Below are 17,522 nucleotides of genomic sequence, written 5' to 3'. Positions count from 1 at the left end.
CACAAGCAGTTAGGGCTTTTAGAGGGGACATTGTGGAGAGAGGCTGTGCTGGTCACAGACACATAAAGTAGCAGATTGCAAGGATCTAAGCAGACATTCTTGCATGGATTCGATTGCTTTTTGTTTCTCTTATTGGTTCTTCCTCAGTGCTCTGAAACAGGATGGCTTGGGTTCTGCAAAATCAGCTTTCTGCTTTATCTCTGACCCTGGACTCAGAAAACTGCCACCCAATTTTGTTGCTTTATAGTTATACTAAATAATATCACTTCAGCAGGGTGTGGATTCAAAGCAGTGACTTCAAAACTTGCAAAGTTATAAACTACTAAGCCATGAATCAAACACATTCCATATGTTCCAAAGAGCTTAATGGTTAACTAATTATTTTTCTAAACTAGAATTTATACATATATTAAGCTATATAAATATACTTTCTCAAGGACAGCATGAATGTACAAAGTATGTGCACACATCACTGTGAGCATGAGTGCCGGGGAGAGAGCAACAAGGCAACAATGGCATTTAGTTACTGATGATCCAGATAAGCACTTCTTGACAAATACATCACTTTTCAAATAGTGAATGAACAGCTAGAATATTGACTTCATTCAAAAAAACATATATATTTTTTCCTTCTGGAAATTAGCAAGTTGAATATTGACCTTGATTATTCATTATGGTATTTTAGCACTGAAAGCTATCCAGTCTCCTTGAAAACATTTTGTCTTGTAACTGGGGAATATTGCAACACAACTAGAAGAAATTTCTCTGAATCTTCTCTTGAAAGCAATTTCTCATAATCACTGTCTCCCTGAAGACTTGAAGAGGCTTCCCATCTTATATATTTATTTTGAATGCACATAGAGGTCTTGACTGCTAAGACCTCTACGTGCATTCTATCATATATCTTTACATGCACTATATTCTAAAGTGGGTGCTATGATCTTAATTACAAATGAGAAAACTGAAGTCTTATGTTTAACTTCCTTTCAGAGCTTTTTCCTTCTTTGGCTCTTAATCTACAGCTATGCTGAGAGGGACCGTTCTGCCCACTTCCTCCTTGTTCTTCCTCTTGAGGTGGAGCAGGGACATGGGACAAGCATCATGATTAATTTCTCCTGCCTGTGATAAAAAAAAAGCTGAGATCTAAATAGCATTGTAAGAACAGGAGACTCCATCTTCAGGCTAAGATTCAATTCTAAAAACCAGGGAATTAGGAGGTAAGATTTTTAACGTATTTTATGATAATCATCCAATAACCTTTCCTGTCTATGGCAGAGCAAGTAGTCCTAAATGATAAGTCCCCACTGTTTGTTCTTCTCTACTATATTAGAGAAGAACAGGTTCAAGAAATTCCTTGTGTTGAGTTTATCTTACAGAATATCTAGAGGACAAACTATGGATGGTGACACAATGTCTGTCACCAGAGATAGACATCATGAGACCACAAGTCAAGCCTATGTTCCCTGGCCTTTACCCCATCCTTGAAATCCTTAAAAGACAGAATCCTAAGCCTTTAAGCACATTTCCTCTCTGAGGTTGCCAACACTCCCTTTTTTCGACTGTGTACTTAGCCTTAAACAAAGACTTCTTGCTGCTCAACTTACTATGTGTTGTCTCTGCACTCTTCCAAGCCTGTTGGGAGATGAATAAGAAACCTCCCAGTGGAAAATGTCTTTGTTACTTTGCTATTTCATTCAATTTTCTAGACTTAAGCACAAGTCTTCACTCTTTTTGTCCTACTTCAGGCAAGTAAGGAAGAGCTACTGAGATCTCTGACTTAGGCTTGCAAGTTCCTGCCACTTGGTGACCTGGACAGGACTGCAGCTGTCTGATCATGCTTTTTAGCAGCCTGCCCCCTTTCTTTGCTTTGGGAAGTTCTCAGAACATAATCTCGCTCCATCCAGTGCTCTGCGGCTCCCCCAAATCCTTGGGTAGTGGGGGCTTAGTTCCCATGCTGTGCAGATTCAAGTGGACACTGGACACCAGGTGACCCCGGCTTCAGGAGTTGGCCAAGGATCTGCCCTGTGCCGAGCAGGGATTCAGTGAACTTCCCTTCCTTCCCTCTGCTCGTCCTTGTTCTCTGCTGCCTGCAGGGCTGCTGCCATTCCCTACTGCTCTCACTTTAATGAATTCCTTCCTCACCTACGTTTGTCAGACTTGTTTGAGAATTTTTTCTCAATAAGAATCAAGCTCTCACTGTCAGACTGTCTCTTCCTGAGTACTCCGTTTGCGATGCAAATACTTTTGCCATCATCATTTTAGTCCACCTCTGCCTCTGCTCCATCCAGCACAGACCCTTTCCACCCCTCTGCCCATATTTTCTGTTCTTGGGTCCTGGTGTCTGACCCTGTATGTCTTGTCCACAACTCCACAACCAATGTGTTTGCTCTAGCAATGTCTCAGGGGCAGTTGGATCTCCCTCCCGATGCCAGTCTCCTAATCAGCGCTCAGCCTTCTGGAAGCCCGGGGATATCTGAGGCCTCAGAGGCACGTGTGGTTATCACTGTCCAGGCCACCAGGGGAGCATTTTTGCTCACTCATCCAATGTGCTGCATTGGGAAATGATACTGCAGACCTCAGTGAGAAGAGGCTGCTGTTTCCTGAAGACACTCATGGTCATTACTGGTGTCTCTTACTCAAAACAAGGGGGCTTGAGAGGAAAGAAGACTTCAAGGCCTGAAGCCTGCAAGGTAAACAGGGTAAATTCCCTTTGCACAGAAAGCCCCCTTTATTGTCTGTTAGAGGTGCCTCCCAGTGGGTCACTGAGGCCATTTGCAAACTGTTCCTCTTGGTTGCTATGTAGGGATATGCGACATTAGCTATGAGCATTGCTTCCCCTTAGAATCTGGCTGTTGGTAAAAATGCTAGATGTAATTATATAGTTATTTCTTTGGGTAACGTGGACATGGACACACACATACACAGCTTACACTTATTAAATCTAAGCTGCTGTCTCCATTTGGCTGCCAGGTCTGGTAATGAGGAATGGTGTGGACATCCCTAGGACATGGGGTGGGTAAGTGAGTTCTTCATGGGCTCAGAGGGACAGTAAGGACATCCTGGAACCAGATTACCAGGTTCTGATCCCTAATCCTCAAATCGCTGCCTGTGTGGCCCCGGAAAAGTTACTTAACTCCTCTGATGTTCTGCTTCATCATCTGTAAAATGGAAAGAAAGGATCTTAACAGTAGAACCCATTCATATAGATGTTGTGGGAGCTAAAGTGGGTTAATCTGATTGAAACACTAGAACAATGCCTGACACACACTAAAAGCTGGATAGATGAACTCAGTAGTGCCTTCTTAGGAAATCTGCATTCCTCCCATTAAAAAAAGCTAAGTTGACCAAATTATAGAACATATTTTATTTACCTGAAGGCTAAAAATTCTCCCTAATGGCTATGATTTTTTGAAAAAGCTAAATAATGTAGTTAGAATAGATGTCTTCCTCCCGTAACTGCTCTGGTGTTTCTCTGTATGAGAAGCTCCATGCTTGCAAACACATTTCCCATTATTATCCGTGAGGCATGGCTACATCAGGCTGGACTAAAAGTTCAATAACTTATTTATTAAGTGTGTATTCACTGAGTACCCCACATATGACAGTCACTGAGCCAGGGACCGGTGTTACTACAGTGAGAGACAGCGAGGTGCAGATGGGCATCCAGTCAGCGAGGCTCAGAGTGGTAAGTGGCAGGAAAAGGGAAGTGGAGGGCGACCTGAGGGCCACTAAGGGGGCCTCATCCAGCCTGGTGGGGACTGAGCAAAGGTCCTTCATGGAAGTGGGACCTGTGGGCTGAGATCAAGTCTGGGATAAAGCACAAGTTATCTCAGTGGAGCTTGAGGGGAAAGGGGCTTCAGGAGAGAATAGCGCTGGGAAGGGCTCAAGACTTTTGGGAACTTGACCCTTGGGAGGATTCAGAGAAATGAAACAAGGCTGGACTGAGCTCTGAGACAGGGAGGGGTGAGGAAGGAAGCTGGGGAGGCAGGCGAGTAATTACTGATCTTGAAGGAGCAATGTTCCCACATTTCATACATCCCAGCACATTAGATGTTTTATCTAAAATATGGACATAGTTTCCAAAGAATGGATTTTAAGCCTGGGCTTTGCAAGGTGATGCTCAATATGGAAAATGGGATTTAAAGGAGATTATTCTGCTTTTGACCATCTTGTAATTGTGCGTGTTGATCAGAATTCCATTAGGCCTTCATGAAAATAGAATTTGTTGTAAATGTTTTGATATTTCCTCATTTTTAGTATTGAGAATGGAATGTAAGGGATCCTATTCATTTCCCACTTCTCACTGTTTAAATGGAGCATGTACCTAAATGTTAGCATAAAAATCCATATTGACAGAGTGAAAATGAATTGTAAATCGTCACTGAAATGGCTTCAGGAGGCCAGCAGGGGGAGCTCTCAGGCCCTTCTGGTCTGTCAGTTGCGCCCCAGAGGGAAGGGCTGGACCTTGCAGGACACTAACTGCTTCTCACACCGCTTTCCCACCAGCAGGAGGAGGGGCTGTCTCCTCCTCCCGGGCACCGGCCCAGCCAATGAGAGACTCTCTCAGCTCAGGCAGTGAGCATCCACTGTACTTGAAACTCCGGTTTCCTTCAGGACTATGTATTTTTAAAGAACGCTCTCCAGCTCTGCCCTTTCTCCTGTAAAAGAGTTTTTCTCTGCTTTGTTCCCTGGACATGCCTGTTGTTTCTCAAAGTCTGCTTGTCCTGAACTACAGTTTTCTACTATTATGAATAAACCCATTTTTACTGATAAATTAACTGACAGTTTTATTTTTAAGATCAACAGTAGGGAACTTTTATTAGGAATTAAATAGCAGTTGTCTATGTGATAAAGTGAGAATGTGTTCTGCCCTTCACCTTCATAGTGTTTTACTGATTAAATATGCGTCATATTTACACCCTGGCAATATAGAACTGGGAAAACAAACATTATCTTCAAAGGAAGTGGCATGGATTTCTTTTGCCAAAGTGAGTAAAGTTATTTAAAAAATGGATCTGCCATATAATTTCCAAGAGAATGTAGGAATTAAGATAGTATTCTAAACTCAAAATTAATAGTCTTGGGAGAATTCAGCAGTATTTAATGGGCTTCTGGTTAATCTCATACCATCCACCTCAACATTTGAAAAAGCATGTAACACATTTCATAATCATCTTCTCTTGGAGGACTCTGCACACCAGGGAGCTATAGTGTTTAAGAGTAAACATACTGTGTATATTTTAATGATACATATTGTTTAGCTGTAATGATTGAGGTGGTTGTTTGGTGACACTTACATACAATACTCCAATTCCTCTTTGACACAAGGCAGAGTAAAGTTAAAAGCAAACATTTACCAACTGTTTATCAGGTTAGGGACTTCATACATTATCAAAGTTGCCCCTTGCAATGTTCATGTGAAATTAAAATGATTTACAGAAGTGAAAACTGAGGTTCTCTTTGCTAGATCATAAGCTAGTATGTGGACTAATTTGAATTTGAAATTGGCTATTCTATAGCACTTAAACTATTTGCACTGTGCTGTATTGTTACCCAGAAAGACATCTTCTATACAACACTATATGGTATAATGGCTACAAAATGTTAGACCTTATAATACAACGTCTCTAATAGAATCTGAAGTCACTTCTTAGCTGTTTAAATTTGGGTAAGTTATTCAACCTCTCTATGTCTCAGTTTTCTCATCTTTAGAATGGGTATGATAATATTGTTACATAGATTAGTTGCGAGGACAAATATGTTTACTGTTTGAATAGGTTTAGTCTTTACTGTTCCAAAGTGAAGTGAAGCACCCAGGCCTACTACAGTGATTCAAAGATGTCTGCTACTCCAAGACAAAATGGAATTAAACAATGAAAAATTCCTCATTATTCTACCCCAGGCCCTTATGGAGAGTAATTTTGATGTATGGGAAGAATCGAGCCCTTTTGTTGCACTGAAGATATATTATTAGCTGATGATAAAAGGAAAAACATCAAAGCTTTGTATTTCTCATCTATGAATTTCATTAACAACACCAAATGACCTATGTAACTCTTGGATTAGAGGAGAAACTCCTAGTCTTTGGGGTAAGTCAGCTCCTGGTTAAATATTTGGTTCAAGATGGGAGAAAATGTCATGTAGAAACCTTGTTTATGACCATAAGGAGGAATTTCTGAGTCACTCATCACTGAGTCTGTAACATAGCTCTCTTAAAAAACGAATGGGGCATCTTATAGACCCATGGGTAGAAATGCAGAGGCATAATCTCATGGTAGAAAACATCCTATCATGTAACACTGGAGAATGGACTCCAATTGGACCATGCACCTCAGGAGGCTGAGCTCTAGGAACTCACATTCCACATTTTAATTAAGAAATTGGGTCAAGGGAACGGTGAGTGGAATGCTGGTCACTGCCAGCCTGCCTCCATCATACTATGGCTCCAGAGCATGTGGGAGATAGTTTGACTCAATCTGTGTTATCAGCCTGATCTCCCTTCCGCTTCTGCCACTTCTGAAGGGAGTTGGTGAGAATGGACAGAAGTCCGGGGAGGTGAGATGAGGGGCAGCCATGGAATTGGTGGGAGCAGCATGAGACAAAACCTCCCAGGGAAGCTCTTGTCCCATTAATTTAGGCTTGAGTATTCCACCATTTCAAGCACTGAGAGCTCCTTTCTGAGAAAAATTAAAATGGTCTCTTCTTCAATGTCCACTAGTTTGTGACCATTGTGCTTTTTATTTCCCCTTCTCACAGGCCATCGAGATCCTGAGTGGAGCAATAATTCTGGTTCTGGGTGTTTTTCTGGGTTCCATGCAAGGCATATTTGATTTCTTCGGGTACTTCTCTTTCTTTACCTTCTACTCAGGCTACCCGATATGGGGCCCTTTGTCTGTGAGTATTCCAGTTCCCCTGAACATAGAGCATTTCTTAGTTACCACTGCTGGGAAAGTGCCTGACCATTAAAATGCTGTTCTTAGGATATTTCAAGGTTGCATACTGCATGTTTGATTTATAAATCTTGACACAAACAGGTTTTAAGAACAAAGTGCCATTCTTTCTGATTCAAAGAAATCACATTTGCTGAGTACAAACTAATTCCCAAACATTTCTTAATAACTATATACTAAATTTATTTATGCAGAGAAGACTGAATGAAGAATGAGTATTGGTGAATTGTCTTGTGGTGCAACCAAGAGAGACTTGGTCTGGGAGATAAGAGAGTCTCCTGTTCATTACTGTCTGATAATCAGAGGAGTAATTTTCCCTATTTGGGGTGAAATGCTATCTGTAAAAGTGGGATTTGGATCTAGATGATTTTTAAAATGTATTTATTGTGCTTTGTCATTTCACTATAATTCACCTGAAGGTTAATTTTGTAAAAAGTGGTTAATAGGAACTATTTGTTGATCAGTCACTTTTTTTTTCCTATTTAGTCTGTTATTAGATAGAACTTTGAGAATTTATACATGTTGAGTCTTGGACAAAACATAAAAACAAAATTGCTATCCTGAAATCTAAGATGGAAAAATTTAGTTGAAAATAGAGAATAGAACATTGTCAAATGAAGAAGAAAGAAATCTGTAATGTCTTCCTCTAATTTATTCATGCTTTTGTTTTTCCAAAGTGACTGACCTTCAGATCTCCTTTAAAAAGAAATTGTTCTTAATTTGGCCAAAATCTATTGGCCCAAATATGATTTCATATTCTGACAAAGATTATATTCTTTTTTCTGGATACAGTCCAAATCATGTAATTTGTATTTAACATTTCTGAAATCTTTAGGGAGTTAATATCATTTTGAGGGAATAATTAGATTCTGAATTTTTCTAGAAAACTGGTGTACATATGAACTCCGCATGATGAATCCTGACTACGTAAATGGAAAATCTCCATATTGTAGAAAAGGGAATAATGAAGTGTTTCAATTATTCAATTAATAAACTCTTCTTTTCTCAGGAAGTAAGGTCAATTTTTCAAAAAAAGACTCATGGACAGGGAGCCAGAGTTTATTATCCTCAGTACAAAGATTCCAATCTGGCCATTGGATTCCCTTTGCTGGAACCTTCTCTCTGGCTCTGTATCTCCTACTGAGCAAAGTCTAAGGTCCAGGACACGGCACAAAGCCTTCACGGCTGGCCTGACCTCCAAGGATACCCTCATCTCACCCCTTTCCTCTGATGCACACCCTGCTGTATTCTCACTCTGGGATTCCCCCTGTTTGCCCAATATTTCTCTGATTAATCCTTACTAACAGTATGAGTTTGGGAAAGATATTTGAAATCTCTTCCTTCAGATTCCTCACCAAGGTGGTAGAAATAATCTGAAGATCTTCTCTTGGGGTCACTGTGGAATTAAATTAAAAAAATTACATCAAAACCTTAGCTATGATTAATAATTTGAGTACTTTATGCTGGACACGTATCTAAGTCCCTTCTATATATTATTTCAATTTATCTCCATACAGCTATAAAGCAAGTAATATTAACATGGGCATACCCATGTCTCTAGGCAAAGAGGGTTTGATAATATGGCTTAGAATAAATATGAGCTGAGGATGGGACATTCACACAGAGCATGTGCTCTTAACTGTGAAGCTACTGTGACTCTGGAACTTCCGGTGGTAACCTCTTTGCTATTTGAAATAGATTCAAAGCCTGTTCCTTCTTGTTTAGCCAGAATTCAATAGTTGAATTTTATGTAGCAAGCCTTTGGTCTCCATGATTTGGGCAACTTTTTTCATAAACCATATGGTGGTGTGATAAATTGTTTTGAATTTTATGAGTTAAAAAACAGAATGAAGTTTTGAGAACACTGTGAACATGTAGAGAATTCAGTTTATCAAAATTTGCATCATGGAAAGAATAACATATTAAAATAATAATTTAAAAATTAGTGGATATGTTGATATAGACATTTAGAATTGTAAAAGTTCTTTTAGAACATCTATTCCAACGAATCAAACCTTTAACTAAAGCTAGGGTAAGAATGTCGGAATGATATTAAATATAGGTATAAGTATAAGTCCATTTTATTTACATTTAATATAAATATAAGTAAAATAATTATATTATATTAAGTATATGTATTTTATGTTTTTAAAGTGTGCACATTCACATAAACCTGCAAAAAGCCAGACATAAAACAAAATGAAAATATCATAAACTTACTCAATATTTGAGCTAATTGAAAATTTTATTTATATAAAATGATGAGTACATTGAGTACAATTTTGTGTGTTAGGATATGAATTTAAAAAACAAGTTTTGTTTATATCTGTTGCTAGATGTCTGTTAACCAAGGGAGGACCAAGAAAAACCATTGAGACTTATTATTCCTTTATTTGCTTCATTTTCTATTTCCAACAGTTTATTTTTACAGGATCCTCATCCATTGAAGCTGGAAGAATCCCTGAAAGATTATTGGTAAGATGGCAGTCCTCTTTTTCTATGATCATAGGTGTAAAAATAAGGTATCCATTAAAAGGAGAGTGGATGTTGGTGAATCCATCTGAGACATTGAATCTCATATAATCACAAGAAAATTAATTTTCTTTTCCAAGGCATTCAGGTGGTAGAGATCAAGAACCATAGAGATTGTGAAAATGATTAGTGGATGATTACTGAGTATTTGCTGAATCTGAAGCTTAGCAAAAGGCATCTTGATTTTTATGTGTTGTTAAATTTGACCAGTTCTAATTATTTTGAGTGTACACCCTCCCACCACTAGTTCCACATGGAAAGCCAAACATTCTATCCCTTTAGTGATTCATTAAACAATTACTAAGTCTCTGTTACGTGTGCTCTCTAAATCACCTACCCACTTATACTACGAGTTTATTCACTCCCCTCCTTCCTAGATGGGTATTTCACTTTATAATCTATCCTCACACACAAATTATTTTTCTCACATCTTTGCTCTCTGTTGATGATATTGATTCCTATTCTGAGAAACTCAAGGCATTGAACAGAATTTTCAGACCCCTGCTATAACATCTACTTATGAACTAGATTTGTTCCAATATTTATTTTTCCATTCTCACCTCTTACCACAGGGACCTCTCTGTGATTCTCATCAAAGCCAGACCTAATAAATACCAGACTCCATTCCTTTTTGCATCACTCCCATTCTCTTTCTAATACATCTTTTAAATTAGCCTATAAGCATCCACTTATACTCTCAAAAGGAAAAACTATCTTGACCTTATTTTCTCCTGCTGGCTAAAGGCACCAGGGATTTTCCCTTCTGCTGCTAAACTCCATAAGAAATTATCTATACCCCATCTCTGATTCCTGTCTACCCAGGTTTGACTAAACACACCCCAATAAGGCTTTCTCTCCTATCACTCCTCTGTATCTTTCTTTAAGGTCACTGAAGACTTACACATTGGAACACAGAGGTCAGCTGTCCATCCTCATTTACCTTGACCCACGAGCTGCTGTTAGCACACATCTGGTCACTTCTACCTCCTTCCAGTAATTTCTTCACTTGCCTCCCAGAACACCAAGATTGGCTGGTTTTCATCCTGTCTTTTTAGTTTCTCCTCCTCAACCTCATTTCCTTCTTCTTCTCTCTGGTCTTTCAATGTTCTGGTGCCCCCAACTCAGACTTTGTCAGCTGCTCTGCATGCTCCTTTGGTGAGCTCATTCATTCTCATGGCTTCAAATGACATCTGTAGGCCCGCAGCCCTGAAATAAACAAATGAATAAATAGCATCCTAGGTCTCTCTCCGTAGCATGAGATGGGCATATCGAATTGCTTCCACTTAGAGTTTTAAAAAGTCCAAAGCTCTACTCCCAATCTTCTTCCTCAGGCCTTCTCCAGTCTCTTGTCTTCCCCATGTCAGCTGATGGGAGCTCTGTCCTTCCAGATTCCAGGCCAAAACCCTTCGAGTTACCCCTGATTCTTCTTTGACAATCTTGAATCCAATTTCTCAGCAGATCTGGTTGGCACTATGTTCAAGCTGAATCTGAGTCTGACCTTCATCATCTTTGTGCTCATAGCCCCTCATCCAGTCTACCACTGTCTTTCTGCTTGTTTCCATCCCTGGTCCTCTCTTAACCTAGTCTCATTGAGCCATCAGAGTGTTTCCCTTAAAGACATAAATCTAAGTGTGTCGCCCCTTTGCTCAAAGTCCTCTAGGGGCTCTACATTCTCCTCAGAGTGAGAACCACAGTCCTTCCCGTGACCCGCCAGGCCCCCTGCTCACTCTGCAGCCTCACTTCCTAATACTGGTCCCTGCCCTCCAGCCACCTTACCCCCGCTTCCCTGGGACACCCCTGAACACTCTGGCCTCGGGGCTCTGAACTTAGTTTTGTGACAATAACTTCTCCCAGATGTGGAGTCCCCCAGCTCTTCCCTGACTCTCCCCACATGTCATTCCTATTTAATGTCTCAGGCCTCCCCTCCTCTCCCTGATTTATTCCCAGATCCTCCTCACCCCACTCATTATCCATAGTACTTGATCACCTTCAAAATATGTACAATTTACCCATTAGTGTGCTGAGTTGTTTCCTTTATCTTTGCTCCTGGAATGTAAGCTCCACAGGGGTGGGATCTTTGTTCATTGATGTTGGCCCAGCATCTGGGATATTGTGGGTGTGGAAACAACCTTCACTTGGTATTTATTAAAATGAATTTTAGCCAAAGATGAAGTATGTACTGCCTGTAGTAATTTAAAATTCTTGTTCTTTTTTAGGTAGAAGTCAAAATTGGAAGGTACCTTATCAGTGCTGTAATCACACTAGTTGGGGTTGTTTTGCTCTCAGTAAATTTATTCCTTACTAATGAGTGGTTGAAGAATTGCCCGTTGTCAGGATCGCCAGAGTTATGCCGTTACATGGGCACCTCAAACAACGTATGTTTTTGAAAATTGTATTTTATTATATGTTTAAAAATTATGTTTAATTATAAAATATTTCAAACAATTCAAAGTATACAGAAAATAATATATCAAGTGCCGTGGTGCATGGATTTGATTCTTGGCTTTGCCACTTGTTAGCTCTGTGCTGAAGGGCAAATTAGATAACTTCTCTGGGTTTCTCATCTTTGAAATGAGGAGGGTATAGAACCAAGCTCACAGGGTCGGTGTAAGGATTAAATAAGTTAATATATTGAAATATTGTGTTACATTATTATTAATATTGCTACTACTCCTGCCACTATTACACTCCCAAAAGAGATTCAATTTTTTAAGATTTTATTTCACATCTTGCTTAATAAAATTAATAAGGGAGATTTATAACTTTTCTGTGTTCTGGGATTTTCAAGTAATGATTCACTGAAGTTTGGAATGACTTCAATTTTGAATTTATTTGAGTGTGTGATTTTCAAAGGGAAGATCTTCAATAACCTTTCCAGATTATTTTTGTTGTTGTGTGTATAGGAATTCTCCCTCTTCTGACATCAGCTTAGTAATTAATATCTTCCTTTAACCTTGTCCACTTTCTCCACGATGATTTGAGCTGTTCTTACTGACTCCCTCCTCACCCTTCTGTTTGCTGACACTGCTCATGGAAGCTGCTGTCCTCATTTCTTTACTGTATTTTTAACTGTCTTAGTTTATATTTATATGGCTCTGATGTTTCCCTGGATTTGGGGTTTTTTCTTCCAGAGCCATTTTGTGTTTGCTTCTTCAAGGAGCCTCAGTGATAAGGGAAGGATCACCAGTGTAGTGAATTTGTGTTTAATATCTCAGTTCAGTCTTTTCATTTCCAGGGATATTTAAATGCTCAAGCACCATACAATATACCACTAATGAAATAGTGAGGGGTCATTTTTTTCCATTTTCCTGAACTGCCTACACATCTCCTTAGTTTACTGTTACTCAAATTAGTACATGTTAGTGTAAGGATCAGAATTTTGCTTCTATAGCTTCTTCCCACATGATTACTTCACATGGGTTGATAGAGAAATACAATGCGTCATTCTCTCCATGGACAATGTTTCCATGTTTTTAGATTGACATTGTGTCTCTTATGAAGTGTTGGTCTGTATCTGTATCTTCAACCTAATTTATGGTTCACTTTGCTCATTTTATGGAGAGGAGATATTTTAGTTCAGTTTCCTGGTGACATTTTTTCCTCTGAATTTGCACTGGGTCTGATATAAGGCATCTTATCCCCTAGGGCCTGCTGTCTCTAATGCTGATCTTTACTTTGTTGGAATTCTGCGTAACTATCTCTACAGCAACCACATGGCTGGCACCAACTTTACTGCACAGGTGAGTCTGTTTAAATGACTAACAATTCACACTGAGCCTCTCTCTAGGTTTTGAGGTTGTTTCTGACCCTTATAATTGTAAAAAAAATTTTTTTCTATGGTAATGATTCGTGAAATTTCTGGAATTCAAGATAGTATAAGTGTGAATGATGAAATGAAGACTGGAGAAGAATTCTGGTGTGAAAACACAAGAGGACACAGTGTATTTAATATCTAAGAGCATATATTTTTATACAGAGAGAATTGAGTTTAATTATTTTCTTGTAAGTTGTCACTTCCTACTTGTATACTCATAAAAAATCATGAACTTTGTAGGTAATTTAAAATTGTAGGTAATTTTACTGTAAAATGAGAATATTTTCATTCTCTTCTGATGTTTGCTCTGAGGACTATGTATATAATACTTTGCCACAGTAAGAATCACCAAATGAATATTATTAGTGGTGATCATGATGAAAATAGGAAGGGATCAGTGCTAATCTTGGAAATTGATGTTGTTTTATTTAACAGGGTATTTTGGCTCCGTCAAGCCAGGATATTCAGGGGTATCATCTGAAAGCAAGGAAATTCAACCTCGGATCTGCAATAGGTCGCAGCTCCATCCAAGAACTCAGGAGCCCATGAGCCCATGAAATGCAGTCCTACTCTCAGGGCATGAGAAACTGGGACATTTTACTCAATCCTTTCTCCTCTAACTATGATCCCACCGGTGTGTCCTGATTTGGAAGACAAACATCCTTCTTTAGGCATTATTGGTTTTGTAACTTCTGTATCACACTCCAAGTCTGTTTTGCAAATCAGTTCTCTTGCTTCTTAACCACCTTCTCCACTGCTTTATAAAACTTAAAGAAGGCAGACCGAACAAGCCCTGACCCGTGTGTTCTCTCTTCAATGCAACTTTTACTACCCACTGAGAAAGAAAATGGGTCAGATTTTTTTTCATTACAGAAAAATGCTTCTGGACTTTAGCTGACATCAGCATTGCAAAATCTGTCAAATAAAAATTCACCATTATCATTAAGATACATTTTGACTGTATCTGTGGTAAGAAGATCAAGCCTCAGAGGTTTTATTCCAATCAGCTCCTGAGATTCATGTGCGCCCTTCTTCATAATGATGATCTAGATTTGGGGTTTTAGAGCAGGACATTTTTTTTTCTTCAAAGGATAGTGAGAAGTAGAAGAGAGAAGGAGAGAATGAGGGCTCAGGAATCTCACAGATCTGAGTTTAGATACTGATACTGCCACATTGCCTGTGTGAATTTGAGCAAGTTAATTAACCTCTGACTTAGATGTAATGGGTATAATAATGACAACCTCCTCCTCAGGTGTCATGAGGGGTAAGTAGAGGCACAGTAAATGTGAGGGGCACCCCCCCTGCCTGCTGATGCTGACACTGCTGGTCTTACTGCAGCAGGTGAGGCTAAGGAGGGACATGTCCCGTGTGCAGGGAGGATGGCGGCCCCTCCCGCCTCTGTGGTGGCCCCTTCTACACCCTCCTGTGACGTCAGCGACTGTCTTTTCAAGGTGGTGATTTTGTTAAAGCTCCGTCTGATACATCTGGTTTGGGGTTTATAATTCAACTACTGAAATTCCTGTATTTCTAATTTGTAAGTTAATTTTGCTCTCTTGATACTAAACTGAGTCTCCACAATGTCCATAGTTCATCCCTGTAAATTATTCTTAGCTCCTTGTTGACCACAGAGACAAGATTCTTTCACACTCTTGTTTACTAATTCTTGCCTCTGTTTTTCAGGACACACACACACACACACACACACACACACACACACTCACAGATATTTTGTTTGTTAATCCATTTAGGGAGGGCCTCCTCTGTGCCATGTGATATGTGAGGAGTTGGCATATGACAGAGAATGATGTATAGTCTCTGCTCTCAAACTGCTCCTAGTGGGAGATGTATGTAGACCCACAGAAAACCTGTAATTAATATGGAGTAATAAGGGCTACAATAGAGTATAGGAATCTCTGGAGGCACATAGGAAGGGCTTCTAACACAGGTTACAGGGGATGTCAGTGACAATTTTTTAGAAGACTTTTCTTCTGTACTGACATCTTAAGGTGTGTGGGAGTCAGCACCATGAAGGGGAAAAGAAAAAGGGGAAGACATGCAAGTGTCTAATTGGGGGCTTTGGGGATGTTTGGGAAACTAACTAGAGAGTTTAGTGTGTTTCACTTTGATATATGAGGGGCACATCACAAGATACAAGTTTTGAGAGAGAAGTGTATGCATCACAGAAGATTGAAACAGAAAACTCTGAGAGTTAAGATACAATTGAAAATTTATGAGTGGTATTGACTTATACTAACTTATAAGAGCTGATTCTAAATTTTTAGGGAGCACAAGTCAACATATTCTTGGTCACTTGAAATTGGCTTAGGTGGGGAGTATTTATACCTCAGAGATTGGAAAAAACCACAGATCACATTCCCACCCTTACTCCCTCCCTCAAACTGTGGAAATCCAGTTGTTAAATATTTACCAACATTGCCACTGGAGAAGTATGGACAGGCCCTGTACTTATTTGAAATTTAGAAATATCATTATACTTGCAACATAGAGTGTATTGGAAGGAATAAATGGGGAGAAGGTTGATTAGGAGTCTGATAAAGTAAACCAAGGAAATGATAGATATATATTGACCTCAGGAGAAGAAAATGTATTTATGCTAATATTTGTTATTACCATCTTTCATTATTAAGTTCAAGTTTTCTCATCCTATTATTTTATAAATACATCAATTATTTCTTTGTATTTTTGAAAAGCTAATAGCAAATTTTGATCAAAACATACTGACGGCCTGCAGTAGACACTGTGATTGCCTCTCTAACATCCATTCTTTCTGTCCCCAGATTGATGGCAACCTTGAGTTTTTGGTGGAGTTAACCTCACCCTGTGCTTAGGGAGACACCATGATAGCTTGAAACCCATCAGCATAATTCCATTCATGATCGTGTTCGCCCATGAAATTACCCTTGACCAGGGCTTGACTCAGTTGTAGAGCCCTCCTTATTAAATTGGAGGATTTTTTTGGACAAATATGAAACATGATCTTCCCTTTGATCATATTTGTGAATTAAGATACAAGTAAAACTAGTAGCTATTAGCTACCATGACAAAAACCCACCTAAGTACTAAGCTGAAGGCAACAAAAGACCATTTCAGAAAGTAGAAATCAAACTCTAAGCTAGAGGAACTCAGAGAAATGATGGTGGAACAGGACAGCAAGGTGAAGACTTCCTCCCATATACACACCATGGAACCAACTATGGCAAATATAACTAACCCTTAAAATGACCTGAACACTGCAGAACAGATCATCTACTCCTGGTGAAAAAACAGGACTACATTAAGAAGGATAAGGGGGGAGAGCCATGATTGATCAGGATGTAAACCCTTCCCCTGTCCCCGCCCACAAGCAGGAGGGGGGAGATGATAAATGCTCAGGAATCTGGCACGCCTGGTCCTGGAGATATGCTCTGGGAACAGAAGTCTACACTGAATTGGACTTTGGTCATTAACAGGGCTGGAACCAGGGAGAGTTGCAGCACTCTGTGGGGCCAAGACTCCTGTTGCTCATGGAGGACAGGCACACTCTGTCAGTCCCACTGAGACCCAACACAGAGGTGGCAGTTTGAAAAATTTACCAGCAGTAGGAAGTGTACAGATGGTCGGGGGTCAGAGCGAACCCTCTCTGGAAGAGAAAGGGCAGGGGATGATGCCTTCCCAGCTCTCACTCAGACCAACTGTTCAGGTGCTTATGCGAACCAGCTTTAAATGTTCTATTTCCCTCATTGATGAACTTCACTGCACACCCGCTCCACCTGGTCCACTTGGCCCAGCAATAGTCTGATTTGCTGCCTGGCAAGTGGAGGGCAGAACATGCTTTCCCAGCTTCCTTGGCCCTCCCTAGGTCCACCTGGTCAGGTGCTTGTGGGAACCAGCTCTGAAACTTTCCAGAGTTTCAGAGTCTTCCTTGCTGGTCCTTTCCTGCTTATCCTCCTTGCCTGGTACTCTTGGCCCAGTAGCAGGCTGCCATTGCTGATTGTCAGGCGGAGGACAGCCCCACCCACAATGACTTGAGCAGAAGAACCTCACATCACATGAAGGGCATGCAGAGGGGGTCTGTGGAGATCAGTTACTCCTGACAGACAGAAAGGTGGGCTCCACCACAGCCCACCACCAGCCCCTGTTGCTCAGCTGCAAAGAGCACCAGGCACTGGTGAGCAGCGTCTTGCACTTCTGGGCACCATGGGATGTGCATTTTATAAAGCTATTAC

General features: G+C 40.1%; 1 protein-coding gene and 1 long non-coding RNA gene across 2 annotated transcripts; both read left to right on the top strand.

Annotated features, from left to right (window-relative positions):
- Positions 1-2,588: 2,588 nt before the first annotated feature.
- Positions 2,589-6,888, top strand: LOC140847609 (uncharacterized). The gene is made up of 3 exons (XR_012127648.1): positions 2,589-2,690; positions 5,903-6,089; positions 6,757-6,888. It is a non-coding gene; the product is annotated as an uncharacterized lncRNA (long non-coding RNA).
- Positions 6,889-7,862: 974 nt separating this feature from the next.
- On the top strand, positions 7,863-14,225 carry LOC108384725 (membrane-spanning 4-domains subfamily A member 3-like). Its single transcript, XM_073228341.1, has 5 exons — positions 7,863-7,877; positions 9,303-9,425; positions 11,699-11,857; positions 13,128-13,222; positions 13,732-14,225. Exons 1-5 carry the CDS (start codon positions 7,863-7,865, stop codon positions 13,775-13,777), a joined length of 438 nt encoding a protein of 145 aa, XP_073084442.1. The 3' UTR covers positions 13,778-14,225.
- Positions 14,226-17,522: the final 3,297 nt, after the last annotated feature.

The sequence above is a fragment of the Manis javanica genome, unplaced genomic scaffold (assembly GCF_040802235.1).
Source record: "Manis javanica isolate MJ-LG unplaced genomic scaffold, MJ_LKY HiC_scaffold_25, whole genome shotgun sequence".
In the NCBI taxonomy this organism is placed as follows: Eukaryota; Metazoa; Chordata; class Mammalia; order Pholidota; family Manidae; genus Manis; species Manis javanica.
The sequence above is the reverse complement of the archived record's forward strand: the minus strand, read 5'-3'. Positions and strand labels throughout refer to the sequence as shown.

Excerpts from the sequence above, each read along its gene's own strand:
- LOC108384725 (XM_073228341.1), top strand. Across the intron at positions 11,858-13,127 it reads ACATGGGCACCTCAAACAAC|GGCCTGCTGTCTCTAATGCT; the intron begins GTATGTTTTTGA and ends CTTATCCCCTAG. Across the intron at positions 13,223-13,731 it reads GCACCAACTTTACTGCACAG|GGTATTTTGGCTCCGTCAAG; the intron begins GTGAGTCTGTTT and ends TTTATTTAACAG.